The sequence below is a fragment of the Periophthalmus magnuspinnatus genome, chromosome 6, assembly GCF_009829125.3.
Source record: "Periophthalmus magnuspinnatus isolate fPerMag1 chromosome 6, fPerMag1.2.pri, whole genome shotgun sequence".
NCBI lineage: Eukaryota > Metazoa > Chordata > Actinopteri > Gobiiformes > Gobiidae > Periophthalmus > Periophthalmus magnuspinnatus.
The window spans coordinates 22,344,096-22,364,075 of NC_047131.1; the positions used below are offsets into that span (position 1 = coordinate 22,344,096).

Consider the following 19,980-nt stretch of genomic DNA (forward strand, 5'->3'; position numbering starts at 1 on the left):
TAGGATAAAAAGGGAAGTCTATCTTTAACAGCCACTGCCATATTTCAAAGGACAACAAAAACATTCAAAATTATACAGACTCTTTATCTATAGCATCATGCGTTTTTAAAACTGCATCAATGTTCTAAAGAAGGAAAAAAACGAACTTTTGAAAAAGTTGGCAGTGAGCGCCTGCGCCCCCTGCTGAAGAGGATTGATGTGGATAGTTGGATAATTTTGCACTTTTAGCACAACACAGTAACCGTTTGTTAATAATGTTATACAGCCATGCTCCATTAAGGAGAGACACTGAATTAATGCACTAATATAACTTCTCCTACTGACAACAAACTCTGTTAGCCGCCTATAATGGCCAACTATAAAAGCTGTGCAGGCATATAGCCAGTGTAAAATATTTGACTTTCTGGGCGGATCTTCGGACCTATCATCACCTTCTGCGGACTCCAGTGAGTGAGAGGGACAGCAAATATTGTGCACCAATGACAATTCAAGCAGCCTCAATTGGCTGGTGCTTGACAGCGTGTTTAAACAATTGGAGCTCTCTTCACACTGGGCATGCTCCATCTGATCAGAGGGGCATTTCGTGTGAACAACAGGCACTTGGGGCGTTTTTGGAGACCTGCCACCGTCTCATTCCACATTTTGTTTAAAACACCAACGTTTGTTTGTTTTGTTTTTTCCCTCGTGCATGCATACAGGCATATTAAATGTTGTCCTTAATGCACAGCATAAATGAAAGGCGGTTCTCGGAAGTCTGAGCGGGAGCGACACAAAGACCTGCGGCGCGTCGTGCGGCAGCTGCTCGGGGAGAGGGAGGCGAGCTCAGCTCGGAGCCGCTCTGAGCTGTTGCTGTTGAGGCGCTGTCCTCAGCACCACCGCATTCACCTTGCTTTGAAAGTCATTAAGCAGTTTACGGAGCTCGGTTTATTCGGGACTCCGATGAGCCGGATTTATTCTGCATATGAGGGACAATTCGCCAGTGTTTGTCCTTTTTTCTCGACATCTTGGATTTAACGATGATGTGACGTCCATTTCTAATGTGATGCCATTGGCTGTATTCATTTTGGGGTCTTGATTGTGTAGCCGTGCGCCCAGAGAGGCGCGGTGAATGGCAGGTGTTTAAAAGGGAATGTAGCCTGGTGCGCGTCCAGCAGCGATCATTTGTTTCACAGTGGGAACAAACCACAGGTAGCGTACCCTGTTTTTTATGTAATAGTTTTTCCAGTTTGCCTGCTGTGGTCCTTGCTACTCTAATATAAAGAAAACTTATAGGAGACATGCCTAGGGGACGAGATGGGCCTGAGCGACGACAAGGATCGCATTGTGATTAACGTGGGAGGGATCAGACATCAGACATACCGCAGCACTTTGCGCACTCTACCTGGCACCCGGTTATCCTGGCTCGCCGAACCTGATGCTCCCAATCATTTTGACTATGACGCCAAGATTGAGGAGTTTTTCTTTGACCGCCACCCAGGCGTGTTTGCGCACATCCTCAACTACTACAGGACAGGTAAACTGCACTGCCCCGCGGATGTGTGCGGCCCCCTGTATGAGGAAGAGCTGGCCTTTTGGGGCATTGATGAGACAGACGTGGAGCCGTGCTGCTGGATGACCTATAGGCAACACCGGGAAGCAGAGGAGGCCCTTGATAGTTTCGGCGGGGGAGGACTGTTAGACCTGGCGAGTGACGACCCGGAGCCAGAGGTCGATCATGCTGAGGATGATGATGAGATGACAAGGAGGCTGGCGCAGGGGGATCACACGGACGTCCGGACTGGGAGCCTGTGGAGTAGGTGGCAAAAACGTGTTTGGGCTCTGTTTGAGGATCCCTACTCCTCCAAATATGCAAGGGTGAGTTTTGCGCTTATGCCAATTTGAGCTTAAGCACTGTATAAAATTCAACTAAACTATACGCAGTTTAAAAATGGGTTGCCTTATTTGGTATTATTTAGAGACAGCCTGTTTGGCTTTAGATAGCCTAGTGAAGCTCCTGATAAGAACACATCATAACAAAGTCCATCTTTTGTACAGTGTCTGACAATTGATATGGCAGATATCTGTCAGTTGTTTCTCCTGTGTGCACTGCAGACAACACAATAGAAAAGATACAGTGGAAGCAACCTTAATCAATGAAAGGGAATTAGGTTTCTTTGGCAGTAGGCATGTGAAACATCAGTCATTTTTGTTATTTGAATTATAGTTCATCCGATCCATTGCTATTGCCAGCACTAAAACACATTACTCCAAAATCACTTTCCTTTTTTGTTGCTTTTAAATGGTGCATTAACTTGTAAATGTGTCTGCTTCCTTTGTTTTGGAGACAAGGATTGATGGATGTGGGAGGTTTTCATGACCTTGAAATTGCTCTCTCTGGGGTCTCCAGTCCACTGCATGGTCCATATAGACACTATAGAAAGGAAAGTGATAGGGGGTGGCTGAGGGGGAGGTGAGGAATGGAGGTAGAATCAACCAGGACCTCATCTGTCTAAATAATTCCAATGCAAATCACCATTCTCCATCTTTACTCCATCTCCTGCAAGATTGGAACCACCCCGCAGGTTTTTGTATTGATGTTTCCAGGGCAATGGGAGGGTTTAGTTAAATGGGGCATGCAAGAGGGAAGGCAGTCCTTGGCAATACTGCTGAAGCTAAACAGGTATTTGTGAGAGGTGTCCTTTTTGGTCTTGTTGTGGGAAAGTTTCCACTTGGATGCACTCTATAATGAGGTTAATCTGACCAATATCGCCCACAAGGATCACAGTGCTCCAGGCAGCCTTACCAATGTTATTAGTTGTATGGTTGCATTTTTTTTTACAAATTAAATGTACAATTTTAAAAGAACAATATAAAACCATGACAGGGAATAGACTGACACTGTTCTACTAAGACTGACATGAAGATTAATTAGAAGTGAGCATCTGAGTTAATTACTGACTCTATTCACGGTGGATACATCAGTGGAAAAACCCTTGTCACTCCATATCACTCTGTGGGCTATGCCAGCAACAGTGAGAATTAGCCAATAAGAAGCCACAGATTATGCTCCTGTAACCCTCCCCTCCAGGCTACACTGTTTCTAACTGTCACAAAGACACATAATTTAAGCCTCGGTTCAATTGCTTAGAAAGGACAGGAGGGCGCTGGGGCTAAAGCATCATCTAAATTCCTTACTTTTTAATGCTAGGGTCACAACAGTAATTCCTGTCTCCTGGTGTTCAGCGATTTTCATATTGATTTGGCATAGAACTTGAAGCAAGCCTATTTGGTACAGCCTTTATCGTTTATCTAGGGCTGGGTTCTCCAATGTGACAATAGGTTTTATGCTAGATGCCCTTCCAGAAGCCCCCTATGAAGAGAAAATGTTACACAAGTTTGTAACATCTTGTGACTAGATTGGCATCATCCACTTTGTTGAAATCAAAGTTGTACATTACATTTCCAATCAGTCTTTGTCATATTGGCCTAGTTATGCACTGTTTTAGCAGCATAGTGGGCTGCCAAACAATAACATTACATAATACAAAAAAACACTGGCAAAATTGAATGACATAATACTGCAGTTATTCAGTGTGAGCACAAAATGTAAAGTGAGTTTTTCCATCTGTGAAAAATCACTTTGATTTCCCTTTAATTATTATGGGCTGTGTCCCTGTGGACGAGTGGACAAACAGGGATGGGAAGCAGATGTTCCTAAGCCCTCTATGATTTCCTCAACACAATGTGATGAATTGTCAGTGATGAGATATTTTGAGCCTGTTTTCCATCTTACTGACACAGACCTGAGCATATTGTCTTTTCTCCAAGGAGAAGTCTTTTCTGCCCAGACATGCCTGTACCTCCAGCTCCCACCTCATGTTGCCACTCATTAATTCTTCTAGCTACTCAACAAGGAGCACTGTGCAGCATCACCTACTCCATAAAGACATCTTCATGCATGAGCACACTGATATTGATCTAACTTTTGTGATTCATAGGATGATTAAGTTGCTCTCTGCTCTGCCTGTCTATTCCTCTGTCTGTGCTACTGACCCATTGAAGAGCCATTGTTTTTCTTTCACATAAAATACTATGGCTTAATCCATCATGTAAACTACCATGATCATAGTACAATCACTGACTGTGATAGCATGCTGGATCTGTTACATGTTGCACACAACAGAAATATCATCGCTTAATGTGATGAAATAGGATCATGTAATCAATATGTAATGGGCTATAGTAATATAGGAGAACTATAGGTTTCAAAGAGAGGTTGAGCTTGATTCAATTCCCATGAGCTGATAATCTAGACACTGTGACCTTGTACAGGAAAGACCTATATTAGTGATCATGCTGAAGGGAAGAGCCTTGGCTAATTTCAGTCATGGGGATGGACACAAATGTTCAATGTGGTGCATGGAGATCACCTTTGGAAATGCCATGACCTTGAGATAGAGCAGAGGGAAGAACAGGCAGGTACAGCGAGTTAGCATTGATTAGGCCCTTTTTTAATGACACTTTTGTATTAAGAGTGGGAGGGAAGTCTGCAAGCAGCTGTCATTGTCTCATATGGTGGATTCACTGGCTTTTCTGTATGTGATGTGACATCTGTCTAAAAGTTATGTTGTGAAACTAAGATGGAGAACAGGGAAAAATCTCTGTGGTAGAATTGACTGCTTAGTGTCAACATTCATTTTTTATTTTGGCAAGTTTATATGACATATCTCACTTATTTCTCCTCAACACAACACAAAATTAGCATAGCAAATTGTGGTAATACTGGTAGTTATCAGGCGCTTATGTTTTTCTCATTTAGGTAGTGTAGTACTTGGGTAAAAATGGTATATTTTCTGTGCTTATACTGGTTTGTTAGACTACTGCTGCTTTTAGAGCCAGTGCTTCTTCAGTCTAAAATATTGAATTGCACTGTTCATTGCTAAAAATGGTGTGTTTACATTCTGTATGTTCTTGTTCTCCTTCTCCTCCCCGCCCTCCCCTCATCTTTTGTTACTTTCCTTTTGTTTTTCACTGTGATATTTTCCTGCTCAGTGGATCGCTCTGGCCTCGCTTTTCTTCATCTTGGTCTCCATCACCACCTTCTGCCTGGAGACCCATGAAGCCTTCAACCCCATCATCAACCGCACAGAGTGGGATGTGGTGGACAACATCACAGTGGAGCGCATCTACCAAGAAACCGAGACTGCCGCCTACCTCACTTATATTGAAGGCGTGTGCGTGATTTGGTTCACCTTTGAATTTCTCATGAGAATAACTTTTTGCCCCAATAAACTAGACTTCATAAGAAACGCCCTAAACATCATCGACTTTGTGGCCATCCTTCCTTTCTACCTGGAGGTGGGGCTAAGTGGACTCTCCTCAAAAGCAGCTAAGGACGTGCTTGGATTCCTTAGAGTGGTGCGTTTTGTCCGAATTCTCCGTATCTTCAAGCTAACACGACACTTTGTAGGACTCCGGGTTTTAGGGCACACGTTGCGAGCCAGTACCAACGAGTTTCTGCTTCTTATCATCTTCTTGGCACTCGGAGTGCTCATTTTTGCCACTATGATTTATTATGCTGAACGTATAGGAGCCAACCCCAATGACCCAAGAGCCAGCGAACACACACACTTCAAGAACATCCCCATTGGATTCTGGTGGGCTGTGGTGACCATGACGACCCTCGGCTATGGAGACATGTACCCTCAGACGACTTCAGGGATGCTGGTTGGAGCCCTGTGTGCCCTGGCTGGTGTGCTGACCATTGCAATGCCTGTCCCAGTGATTGTCAACAACTTTGGAATGTATTACTCCCTGGCTATGGCGAAACAGAAACTACCAAAGAAAAACAAGAGGCATATACCACGACCACCGCATCTCGGCTCTCCTAACTACTGCAAGACTAGCATCAGCTCGCAACATCCCAGCCCTGTGGTGGTCCATGATGATGTTTTCGAGATCAAATTTCAAGGTAAGACGAAGTACATTTTGGAAAGGTCTGTGTAGATGTGAATTAAATGGAATTATTTTACTAACATTTTGTGCCACTATGGTGCCAGTCATAAGCCAAGGTAAAAGACAACTTAAAACCTATCACGCATAATACATGCAAATCACTGTATAGGGGGTCAGGTGATTCAGTCTGGTACCAGCAACACAGAAAAGAAAATCCCAAAAGAAAGGACAGGCAGTTATAACAAAATTATTTTAAAGTCAAACTAAACACAAGATCAGCTTATTTGCTACTAAACTCTGTACGTGGTGCGTCAATAGCATTATCTACTATTAGTCATTTTTTGCAATTTTAGTTTTAAGTAAATTTGCAGTGTTCTGGTCAAAAACATTAAAATCTTAGTGTGTTCTGCCTTCAGTGGCCACTGCCATTCAAGTACCTGGTGCCATCACCCACGACGTCCCTGATTACTCCCTTGTTTCTGATTACAAAGGAATGGATGCAGGGGCGGAGTTTGAAATTTGGATACCTGTTAGACCATTCACACTGTTCCACTCTTCTTTAGTCCACAGGCATTTTCCAGTTTAGCAGCTCTATTTGAAAGGTGGTTGTGGGCAGTTTAGGTGTTTAATTCCACTTTATGGACAATATTAGAAAATTACATAATATTACATAATCAATGAATGTATCAAATGAAAGACACAATAGTGACTGTCTAAAATATTTTTGTTTTGTGTGTTCCTTATTATGCATTTGACTAGGCGAAAAAAATCAAACACTTATCATTATGCAATGTATTTTGGACGCTTTTTCTTTGATTTCCCAAACCAATCATCTTTGCTGGGAGCAATCAATAAAATTACCACTGTAATACATATTTAAGTGGGGAAAAGAGAAAGGGCTCCAGACAGACAATAAGCTATTGTACTATTGATTTTGTATTTCTTAACACTTTGATTCACTCCTCACCTCTGATCTGCGATCACATAGCACTGACGCTCGTAATGGAGTCACTTAATTTGTACTGTAGCTTTAATATTATTACAAGAAAATATCAGTAGAAAATTATATTCCTCTGAGCCTTACATGATTCTAATATCATGATATATTAGTTTGGTTTTCAAAGTGTCAGTGGTGCAGAATGAATACCTGTTTGCCAAAGGGTTGGTGGTTTGATTCCTGCTCACTCCTGTGCATCTTGGGGATGCCTGATCCATATTGTTTACTGTGGCAGCCTGCAAAAGGAATACCACCCAGCCAAAATACTTCAGCGGTCTTCAGTGACCCACTTCTACACACACACACACACATATATATATATATATATATATATATATATATATATATATATATATATATATATATATATATATATATATATATATATATATATATATATATATATATATATATATATATATATATATATATATATATGTTTGATGTGCTTTATTTCTAGACTCAAAGTTAAACGGCGAGGCAGCTAATGCGGCTCTGGCGAATGAAGACTGTCCTCATATAGATCAGGCCATTTCTCCTGAAGAAATCTTCAGCCCCAGTGAAAGAGAGCGTCCCTGTTTCCTGGTCACTACTGCAGAGCGCCCCAACCACACGGGGGGCAGAGTGCGCAGGGGTACGTACAGCAACAGCCAATCACAGGCCGCTGTAAGACACTGACACCTAACAGGCTAGACAGGCTGCTTTCTACTTGTTTTTCTGACTACATACAAATTAATTAAAGCGAGACACTATAGGCTAAACATTGTATTTCATTAATATTTCAGCTCAAATAGTATTTAAATGTGCATATTAAAATTAGAAATGTTCTAATTTTACATTAAGGTATTTAATTGACATACTACTACAACTTCTGTATAGAGATTCTAAATATTGAATTCATAGATTATTTTTTCCACTATGGCCCAAAATATGTTTATAAACATAATGTTGATCAATCAAACTATAAACAATGACAGATTTGATCCAAAGAGAGAATACAGTACAGCATATTAAAAAAATATGATATGGTTTAAGAATGTGGTATTCTATGGTGTCTTAACAGTACTCCTAACAGCACCCATAAAATGCTATTCTTTACTTTGTAAAATGATTATCCATACAGTATGGCATGAAAGAAGTTAATTTCATTCAAGATTAAGATACATTTAGGAATAAAGGATAGTAAGATCCTGTAGTGTTACGCTTTAAAACACACACATAAACACACGAAAAAAAGAAAAAAAAACTCTTTATATTGAGCTTCACTCAGCTGCTGATTGTAAATAATCCACTTGACTTGTTAAGGCCAAGCACAATCATTAATGATTACTAATGTCAATAAGGTTCACATTGACAGTCTATTTTTTGATACCATGCATAATGTATACACCTATTTATTTACCAGTCAGAAAGCTATTTTCGATTTATAAGAAATAGAGAATGTGTTGTCTTACATGCCTAAGAGTATTTATGTGCTATGCGTGTAACTTGTATGTATATGTGTTATGATAACTTTTACCATCTGAAATCTTGGGAGTACATTGACCATATGGTGCATGAGATGTCTTGCTAAAGGGTGCTATGAGTGTGGTGATGGAGTACAACACAAACATAGAGAGGCGCATATACTTGTCATATATATATATATATATATATATATATATATATATATATATATATATATATATATATATATATATATATATATATATATGACAAGTAAACAAGAGTTGTGTAGGATATTTGATTTCTAGTTTTCTAAAAAAAAATTAAAATATATCAGAATGTCCTAGCCGTACAAATGCAGCCAGCACAATAGCTGTTAACTACAATGCTATGTTCATGTTTGTGCCATTTTAAGTTTTTTCTCCTTGCCAAGCTCTAATTGGTTAGTTTTGAACATCCATGACTGTGATCGTCTCAGTCCAAATCCCTTGTACCTGAAATCTGGAAGCCATTTCAAAATAGGCCAATTATGTAACTATCTATTATTAAGTTCTTTGTTATAATATAATCTTAAAAAAAAATCTCCTCTGACTGATATGATTCTAATTTTACATCACAAGAGCTTTAGGACATTTGGGCCATTTGATGTGATAAGAAATGTATCTTATTCATCTCGGAATAGTGCAAACGCATAATAGTGGACCTGTACCAGTAATATAGTTTACAGTCCAAATCTAAAACTGTGGCTGAGTATACATTCCCTGCCTCTGGTGCCTACCTTTTCTAGTCGATATAGTGTTTTACTCCGACCATTCCAATACCACCCAGTGCATGCTGTACTCCTGATGCACTCAATGCATGCAGGATATTAACTGTCTCAAGTTTATGTTGACCTGTTTCTTGGGAGACAAAAACAAGAAAGCAACAGGTGGAGTATTTATTACTGAGGAATCGCAAAAACTCGTTTGTCATGATTCAGTGCTGCAGTGTACGCAGATGTACTCAGAACGTTCTCTGTTTTTCAACTGAAGGTTATGAAAAGCCTTGGAGCCTTAACAGCATGTCTGGCATGAGCGAGGATGCCTCTGGAGTGTCCTCAGTGTCCGCCCTGCCCTGCAGCCCACCATGTCTAATGCAGCACTCACATTCTCCCATCCCATCCATTATGTAGCATGGTTGAGTAGCAGACACAATGCCATCGGAAGGCCTGTCCACACCTTCTATCTTTCCTGTCCAATTTGATTTTATACTTTTTTTTTCTCCTGCTTTTTCATTCAAGTCTTTATTTTTTTTGAAAAAGAAAACTGGATCTTATCTGTGCTAATACTTCCCAAGAGTTCACCTTGGGTGTGTCATCATATCCTAGTCTCTAAACATCGGTACAGCCACTCTGCATGGGTCACCTCTGTTGCTGACAAAGCACTCTACTATATCTACCACAGACTCAACCACTCTTCCTATGTTGACGTCATTGCCTGTTGCTCTGTTGCTTTTGATCTCATGTATCTTCTGCTAATGACTAAATTTCATCCGCTTTTACTACTGTGTAAAAGATTTTTTTCATACAATGTATACAATGCCCAATGCTGGACATAAACGATACATGGCTTAAGCATATTCAAAAGGTACCAATGCCAGCTGTTAAGGGAACACCTCTCAAGTGCTTTGTACGTTGCAAAGTAGAGACGTTATGATCTTAAGTGCAGATTTTCTTGTTTGAGTGGCTATTAAAGCTGAACTTGATGTTCACAATGTCCAATGCAATATGGAGATAATGACAATTCAAGTGAAACTATGATGCATCAAATGTCAGAAGAACTACAACTGTTCATTTGCATGAACTGCATGAAATATTCTGTTCAAATCAAAGCTAACTGTATCACAGTAACTTGTAGAGAACTATTTTTTTTTTAAAAGCCTGAGAGCTTTGTCATTTTATGCATTTTGAGACAGCTTTACAAGAGACTCATAGCAAAGATTTTTATGTAGCTGCCATTCTTTGCCTTTCCCCAAAATCATAGATTTATTTTCTTGTATTTATTTGATTGGGGTCTCCAGCCAAAACAGATTAACTTGAACAGCCAGCCAGTTATAAAGCCAACACATGCTGTTATGAGCATATACCTTTTATATCCACACATTAGAGGTAGTTTACCATATGGGCAGACGGATGCTGTTGCTCTGCCTAAATTAAAGGTCTTATAATTATGAAACAGCTGTGCCTTCATACCTGGAGAGGCAAAGTAAAAGTGCATTTTAAATGTATTCAAAAAGTGCTCCTAGTGTAGCATCAGTACACTTTACCATGCTCATAACAGTGTAACGAAAGCTTTGTTTTCAAGGTGCACCTTTTGACACCAGTGTTATATCTTAACCACACAATACTAACCTAATGCTTATTATAGTTGCACCATTATGTATTATCATATAATTACACTTCGGGTTCCCATAAAGATCATTTGTATGATGAGCACAACATATTTATACAGAGGGGACCAATAGCCAAACTGTTAGTAAGTTTGATAAGATCCAGTCAGCCACAATCACAATGACAAATGCAGTGTGTTTGTCTATTGGTTTAAGCATCAGTGCTGTTACTGTTACTATTGATACTATCCCTTACAATATGCACAATGGTTTCAGGGCACTTTAAGAAATCCTAAGTTGAAAAGAGAAAAAGTTACAAGTATAGCAACTCATAAGTTTTGTTTTTATCCTGACTGAGCATAGTTTTACATTTCTAGTCTCCAGTCGTTTGTGGTAATTAATGGACATTACACATGGGGTGGGGGGGTGGGGATATTTGATGTTGATGACATGCAGGTAAAAATGCTCATGCATTTTAAACTGAAAAAAAACCCCAAAAAAAAAACAACATAAAATGTCAATATGGGTATGTGGGACAACTTGGGGAAAGGTAAATGCATGTATTTTACAGTTATGCAACAGAAAAGTATTCAAATAAAATATGTAAATAAAAAATCCTTGCATGAAATAAATTTTATACACAATGATTGTTTAGACTCCGTTTTTATTCAATGACATACATACATGTTTTTGTTTTTTTTGCCAGCATTTGATTAGTGCATTTAACTGCTGTTTGACCTTATGTTTCCCTGTGTTGGGGTAAAAATTTAACAGAGGAGAATATTCCAGGTGACTGAGAGCATGATGCAAAGTAGATCAACGCATGACAATGACTGAACATCAACCTGTAAGACGCAGCATGATATGGGCATGATTATTAACCGACCCCAAATCAACCAAAATGATCTTTGTCTGGTGTCTTGGCTAAAGCATGGGAAGTACATGGTAAATTTAGCATTTACCATGAAGACTGACGGAGCACATTTTCTTTACTGTCAAAGCTAGTGTCATTATACCTCTGCCTGCGCCTCAGGAGGTAGTCATCATTCCATTTTCCCACCATTTCAACATAATTTGTGTAATAATTTGTGTTATTATTTTTATATGTTTATAGAGACGCAGCGACAGCACCGGAGCAGACAACCAACAGAATCAGTTTGTGTTATGAACCATGGTGTACCAACCACTATGTGTATGACCCATAATGGCCCATCTCCCACCTGATAGTGCTGTAGCATTGTTCTGTGTATTAGCATTTTTAAATGGGTGTGACAGTGACAACCTGTACATCACAAACTCAGCATAGATGTAGCACTCAGAGTTTTGTTGTCAAGCCTTCTGTAGCTCAGTATCTGTGATGGTTACTGTGTTGTATTTTGTGTGGCTATTTTTGGTGTGTGCCAGTGGTGTAAATACGCTTTGGTGTGTTCAAGTTGTGTGTACTAATGTTTTGAGTGATCATCAGATATTTGTGTGCTTTTTGTTTAACAAAAAAAAAATGTTGCTCCGATTTAACTACCCGTTCAGGCAAAAACCTTACACTTGTCATGTTGGCCAAATGATGCAGATGAAACCAACATTAACTTGTCATGGTCACATCTTTGTATACAATGTCAATAGACATTTGCACTACTTTGCACCAACGGACTTTTAACGTTCCTTTAGCATGTTTCAGACGATGTGAGACACACCCACTACGGCTCATGTTTTAACATATAGGCTTAAAAAGCACCACTCTTGCACTTAAGAGTTAAGTAAGCAGATGGTGCATTTAAGGGGTATTTGTTGTAACATTTTGAAAACGTTTTATTTTAAATTATTTAGATTATAGATATTCAATGTTCTTTGAATCTTGACATATCTAACAATACTGCTATGACATGATTACTTAGTAATACATTTTAATTGACAATCATTTTGAAAATACATTTATGTTTTGTTTATAGCCAATTGATATTTTAGTATGCAATACTAAGAATTGCCAAAACTCCATATTCATACTTGAAAAGTGCCTATGTTAAAATATTATTGCCAACAGATTGTGGTAATTTTTTTATTTTAAACTAGCTATTGGTTTCAGCCATCAAAAACTCAGTTTTGGATGTGAATAGCAGTACAGTGCATATAAAATCTCTCTTATCAGCAGTTTAAGGCAGCAGTGAACATTCATCAAGATTACAAGGTTAACCTTTTGAAGAAAATGTTAGAAAAAGGTGGAAAAGTGAAAAGGGACCAACTTTTTCCAAATAACTGCAAACTCACTGCCAACACTCTGAAAACTGGTCAGGTACAACAAGATCTGAGTACAAAGTGATATCAATAAGAGAGATGTATCAGTTTATGACTGGATTCAATAATGCAACAAAGAGGCAACTACCGTGTGCCATTTAGTGAGAATTCAGATTATGGTGGACACCGTGCATTTTGTGGTTACTCATCCTAATAAAGGTGTTCAGTAATCGTTCTGATTGGTTTGTTGTTTAGGGATTTTTTTTTTGTGATAATACAGTTCAGATTGTACAATAAAATAGTGATCAAATAAAAGAACACAAATTATTATTTTTCAGCGCGTCCTTTTTTTTTTACTACGAAGTACACATTTTTATATCGTTTAAATAACACAGGTGCATTAATTCAATGATATTTATAATTCTATAATTAAATTGCATTGCCATGAAAATTGTTTAAAAGGCATATTAGGCTCATTAAATCATGAGCTTACATTGCCCTTGACCATGTACTGGCCCCAAGCCTGCCACTGATCTCCAGGTGCTGCACTGCAGACACCAACAGCTTATAAATATTTAGAGGGGTAAAAAGTCCAAGATAAAGACATATTTTTCAGTTTTCATTTCTTTATATAGTGAGAGCTCAATTTGAGCACTCCGACTCTCCATTTCATGGGCACACAAAAAAACAACAACAAAAATAAAAGTTCATTTAAAACATAAAAAATGGGTGCACATGTGAGTATAATGTTTGTCAACAAATTATTAAACTACATTTGTGGTATCCAATTTAGCATGCACATGAAATACATTCAATTTTTGGGAAGCAAAATAACCAAAAGCTTTTTTTCTCCATTTCAGTTCTAGAGCAAACCGTTTTTAGACATATACAATTGTGTGATCTTGTATTAAAGGTTCAACAAGCAAGTGAGATATTCTGGCAGTCTATCAAGTAGTAGAATTAGTCAAACATGAAAATGTGACAAATAAGACACACAAATGTGTGTGATAAAAATACACAAGAAGAGGGCAGTGGAAAAAATAAAGGCTACTTTTTTATGCTTAAACAGTAAATCATTACTGGCATTAACTGAATGCTCTTTAATGTGTTTAATTGAAAGCATGGACACAACATCGGTTATAAAAGAACACAAGCGGAGCCCACACGTCAATGCGCCATAACGGCTTCATTCATGAAAGCAAGTTGTCCGATACCATATATCGCTATAGGCGCAGCCACCAGGTTCAGCAAAGCTATCACCTCTAATCATGTCCATCAAGGTGATGTGCCAGTAGAAAAAGTATAGCTTCACTTCAAAGAAAACATATTTCAACTGGTGTCCATCAACATGACACCGTTTATGGCGAATGCAATTTAATGTGTGACCTTTGCAAAAGGTTCAGAGGAGTTGAAAGTTGACGTGGGATGGGCAATTTGATAAAAGGCACATATTACTACTGTATGTAGTAAATCAACATTCAGTGTTGTGAAATCCTTCAAACTCGGTTAACTGGATGTTACTGAGATGGAGTTGTCGCAGTACACAGCGCCAAAGAGTGTCCAGCTCCGCAGCCAATGAGGAGCGGGTGGAGCCCTGGGATGAGACATGGTTTTAGAGCATCAGTGTGTGACCCGTCTCCGCACATCCCATGTTCGTTCCAACCCCAGGAGAAAAGACTGCTCCCTGTGAAAACAGAGGTCACAGGTCAGTGGAGCTGAGACGGAAGACATGGCTCTGCGGCACTCTAACATGGGAGCTAAAATTAGCACCCTACGGAAAAAGACCACACGGTCAAAAACATCCCTTCTGACAGTTGGCCATATTAAAGCCTCCTGCTCCTCACAGCTGGAGCTCGTAGTGGGTGTGGTCAGGTCTGCATCACCGAGGAGACACGTGCCATGGCAACACTGTTACCTAATAGGATTCATCACCATGGCAACAGAAGAGTGCTTGCTTTCTCAAGGGTAACACATCTTTTCCCAGCTCACAGTTGTGTCTTTCATGCCTTGTTCTCATTTCATCAAGATAATTCTTTGTCTTTCTGTGCATTCAGCACGCTAATCTTAAGCGCTGTTGTCAAAAGATCTGGCAAACTAATAAGCTTTTTCCAGGTTACCAGATCAACAGTAAATTAGAAGCTTCTGTTGGAGCATCTTGTTTCATATGCATTAACAAACATTGTTTAGAGTATGACACCAGGTGTGAAAAAGGTTGTCCATACGTTTGCAAGATGAGTAAAGACTTATTTTGGTGCTCTGCTTAATTCATGGACTCTCCGACTACAGCACCACTGTTTCCATGGCAACAAAGTGCCAGCACAGTATTGTGCATAACAAAAGGATAAAATCAAGGCGCTCAATCCAAAAGCTATTTCCCTGTAAACAAATCTCATCACTGGGTTTTTCTTTCAACAGTAAAACAAATTAACAGTAATATAATTGGACCAATTGGTTATTTATTTTCTCAGAGCAGTCTGATCCACTATGCTTGCACGAAGCCTTTTCATGCCACAAAAATACAAAAATGCTACCAGGTGCCCAAGCTCAACATTGGGCAATGTGCCACCAGTGATGGCTTGTGATGAGTCTGATACAAATGAGCATGGGAGGCAACAGATATCATAAGCAGCATGCTATGCTCCCAGTTTCTTTCCGCGTGACCTACTTCAGCACCAGAAATAGCAGCACTCAGGTCTCTGCTTCCAATCGTATTTTGCCATTTCATTTATTCTTCCACCACACTCGAGAAAGGAGACAGAAAAAGAGCCATTTGTGCATTCACTGCAAGAGAAACTTCTTAAACAAGATGTAATGGTCATACCACAGTTCATAGTATTATACATAGTATATTTATAATATAGGTTAAACTGATTTTCAACTTTGAAAACCTGAAATGGAATTATAACTGATCTGATACCTTGAAATATGCAAAATATTAAGGCAACAAAAAACACAGTTTTCAAAGTACGATATTAAAACAAACAACACATGTGCCCGTACGCTGTTGTTTTCCAGATAATTACAGGCTGTTCTAGTCTCAAATATTGAACAAGGAAAACATGTCTAAGATGTGCGTGCGGTTAATTTGGCTTTTTCACAGGCCTGTTCAGATAATTGCTTCAGTCAATGATACCCATCTATCCCAGCTGTAATTACTTCCTGTTGCAAAGGCCACAGAGAGATGAGGTGACCTCAGAAATCCTCCGCATTAGTAGAAGGATTAATATTTCACATTCATGTTTATAATGGCAGTTCATGCACAGTGCAGGCTTTAAAATGGCTTATTCTCACCTATAAGCAGATACTTTACTTTCATACTGCTGGGAGTATTTTTTTTATGATATACTCACCAACAATTGCAAGGTTGTGTTCAGATCCACAGGCAATCTGTAGGGCAACATACATAGATACATTATACTGTTTTAGTATGGGAATGGGATACTGTAGGAGTATGATGTCTAGCAACATATTTTGTGCCAATGCATAATTGCTGGAAAAAATACTGTCCCTGATCTATCTTACTTCCAGCTCTGAATACACTATGACAGGTACAATGCACCTGCAATAGTCTGCTTGAAGGAAAAATGATCAGCAGATTGCCCTTGTCTGTCCCTGACATCATCTTTACGGGCTAAGATTTCCAACCATACAGCTGCCATTTATAGTACAGGTTAACTGCAGCAATCCAGCACTAGTCGTGTATAATAGTCCTTATGGGAAAAGAGACCTCTGCCCTCACCAAATGTAAGTGGTTGTCTCCCATGTGAATGATAATAGCAGGGATGTGTGTTTCGCACATGAGATATAGTGATTGAAACCCATAACAATCCTCTCTGAGAGAACATCCCTCTCATTCAGTGATGGAGCAGCTCCATCAGATGCATCACTTGTTGTGGACTTTTGCCTCCATCTGCTGGCTGTTATATGTAGCACATAAAGACCAGAAGAACTCTTTGCAACATATCATCATTACTGCCAACAATCCATCTAGCAGACAGCTTTAGTAACACTTGTGACATGCTTTAAGTGTCATTATTTCTGATCAACTGCCACAGAAAAAAACTTACCTGTGTGGCCCCTCTAAGCACTTTGACCTCTGCAGGGAGGCAGGCCTCCTGGCTGCCACCTTCTGCCATAGGATCATGTGACAACAGTTTTGAGTTCTGATTGGCTGATACCGTGTGGCCCAGCTGTCCATAAATTCCTCTGCCCCATGTGAACACTCTCCCAGATTCTGACAAGAGTAAAAAGAGTAAATTTTTTCTGTTGCACACCAAATAATGTGCATGTTTTTAATATCTCACCTGTTTGAGCCACATTATGCGTCCATCCACTCCAAACACTGGTTATTTTTTCTCCACCCAAAAGGCAGCGCTTCAGGGAGATGGGTGAGGAAACAAAAGGATCTGAGGATGTCAGCTGACCATGCTTGTTGCTTCCCCACATAAACAACTCACCATCCTCTACAGAAATACCAAAGGAGAAGTATTGGTCAAATATGGTTATCTCCACTAATATCAGTGTTAAATTATTACTGAAAGGTTGCCATACCTGTAAGATATAAACAATGTACCATTCCTGCAGCTACCATACATGGATTCTTCTCTGCCAAACCTAAATATGTTACAACATTTTTCTTAGATTGATACAAGACCAGTTGACAATGCTGACATTCCTTACCTGGTACCAGACAAGGAAGCTTGCTACTGAAATGTGATGGTACAGCACTGACAGTGAAGACTCTTTTAGCATGACTGCAAAGACCAGTTCCCCACTGATATACAGAACCTGAGCCTGAAAACATAATTGTGCCTGATAAAAAAAACCTGCCAATACCTAAACAATAAGCACAAACAGGGGAATAGTATACAAACCTGTTACAGCGAGTGAGTGTCTAAGTCCTGCTGCTGCACTCACTATGCGTTCCTTTATACTCTAACATAAAATATATAATCTTTTAACTGAACACACACACACATATATATATATATATATATATATATATATATATATATATATATATATATATACATACATATATATATATATATATATATATTCTGGAGTATAAGTTGCACTTGCCAAAAAATGCATAATAATGAAGAAAAAAAACATATTTCACATATAAATTACATCTGAATATAAGTCCCACTATGAAAAATAAGTATAAGTTGCACTACGAAAAAAAAATGCAACTTATAGTCCAGAAAATACGGTATGTATCATATCATTTATTTTATTTATGTATAATTTATTACACATACATGCATAATATATCCATATATACTCCCCTTGCTATACTTACCTGCACAATAAGCCAATTTGATGAATGTTGGACAGTCTCTCCGATGCCCAGTTGTCCAAATGTGTTGGATCCACATGCCAGTAGTTGACCAGTGTCTGCCCACATAAATTACATGAACTCAAATACATACATTGACATGTGTTCTAAGGTTGTGAATTTAGCAACAGTTAGATCGGTTACAGTCAATTAACATCTCTATTAATACATTCAAATTTGAACTCTATACAACATATTATCTGAATACCTTAATGGACTTCTTTATAACTGTAACTGTTGATTATCCATCAGAATGATATAAAATTAGGACAGTTGCATATAAGACGAAGCTGAAACCCAGGGATATATAGTGTGCACACACTACAATATGCATTGTTGTGGTGGATGACTTTGAATAGTAACTAAATTTACCAGAAAGAAGAAGTGTAAAATCCCAACCACAGGAAACATTTGTGATTTTCTGCCTCAGACTAGGACAGAGCTCAAGAGTGTAGACATTCAGGGTATGTCCAAGACCGAGTTGTCTTTTGTTATTCTGCCCACATACAAAGACTTCACCGTTTCCTGAACACAGCATATCACATAATCAAATATAATCTATAATCTAATATAAGCATTCATAAATTTGACAAAGGTCTCAACAAAAAGCATTATCTTTCAAATCACATATAAATGACCATGCCTGTATTAATCAATGCAATTATGTATTTGGGATTCAAAGTATAAACTTTTTTTGTGCCAGCAGATGGACCACTGACACTTACTTTTAAATTTGAACTTAAACTTGAGAATAATCATTTAATGAATTATTAACTACCGGTACATTTATAATATGTAACGGAGTACACCATCTCATAAGCATCTGCTCCTCTCACTCTGCTACTGGCAAACGATTGGCTGTGGACCCCTCAATTCAAAACCCCCAACCATATCAATGAAGATTAGACATAACTGTATCACGATCTCTCAATCTTTCGATTAATTTCCGAGCCGTAATCTGTATTTTACTTGAGTAGTATTTTTGTATTGCACATTTATATAAATATTCTTCATACTTGTTGCTTTGTTGTGATGATTTTCCCATTTTAGAGCTTTGTAAAGCTCAGTTTGGAGCAGTCGGTGGTGGTGTGGTGGCCTCTTGGGACTGGGTTCTGTCTAAACTACACTAATATTGACCACTGACTCGAAACCCACCGGTGACCACTACCGAGTGCCCGCCTCCTCCGCTTAGCGTCCGGACAGACTGGACTTGGAAGGCGGTGGTTTCTGCCGGCTGTGGCAGGGACTGGTCCTCCACATGTCCCTGTCCTAGTTGACCGTAACTGTTGGCTCCCTGTGAGAAAAAAAAGAAGAGTGTATACAAAAACGGGAGGCCATGAGTCTCTTATTTTTTGTTAGGTACATGTGCTTTTCAACTTAATACCGAAGTTATACTTCACTCACGCTAACGTACGCGGCGGTTAGGCTAGCGATAGCAGCGGTGGTGTCCACACGGAGAGTATCAGTGCAGGTTTACGGTCATTAAAATTATATCATGTAAATGTACCATGTCTACTATTATACCACAAATCAGAACTTCCAAAAAGTCGCATAATAAACTTACCCACGTATATAAACAAAACTTCACAACTGAGCTCGTTTCCATGGAGGACCTGCCAACAAACAGTACTCCGAATTTACGACACTGTCGTAGTTACCTGATAAT

At 39.0% G+C, this 19,980-nt stretch overlaps 2 protein-coding genes across 2 annotated transcripts; one reads left to right on the forward strand and one right to left on the reverse strand.

The window, feature by feature from the left end:
- The first annotated feature begins 573 nt into the window (after positions 1-573).
- kcnc1b (potassium voltage-gated channel, Shaw-related subfamily, member 1b) lies at positions 574-11,155 on the forward strand. Its single transcript, XM_033967672.2, has 4 exons — positions 574-1,854; positions 5,032-5,950; positions 7,392-7,565; positions 9,409-11,155. Exons 1-4 carry the CDS (start codon positions 1,294-1,296, stop codon positions 9,546-9,548), a joined length of 1,794 nt encoding a protein of 597 aa, XP_033823563.1. The 5' UTR covers positions 574-1,293; the 3' UTR covers positions 9,549-11,155.
- A 235-nt stretch (positions 11,156-11,390) lies between these two features.
- sergef (secretion regulating guanine nucleotide exchange factor) lies at positions 11,391-19,952 on the reverse strand. Its single transcript, XM_033967674.2, has 11 exons — positions 19,879-19,952; positions 19,470-19,608; positions 18,687-18,839; positions 18,279-18,373; positions 17,848-17,908; positions 17,654-17,767; positions 17,525-17,587; positions 17,278-17,436; positions 17,041-17,207; positions 16,324-16,360; positions 11,391-14,657 (listed from the first exon to the last, which is right to left on the reverse strand). Exons 1-11 carry the CDS (start codon positions 19,918-19,920, stop codon positions 14,491-14,493), a joined length of 1,197 nt encoding a protein of 398 aa, XP_033823565.1. The 5' UTR covers positions 19,921-19,952; the 3' UTR covers positions 11,391-14,490.
- Positions 19,953-19,980: the final 28 nt, after the last annotated feature.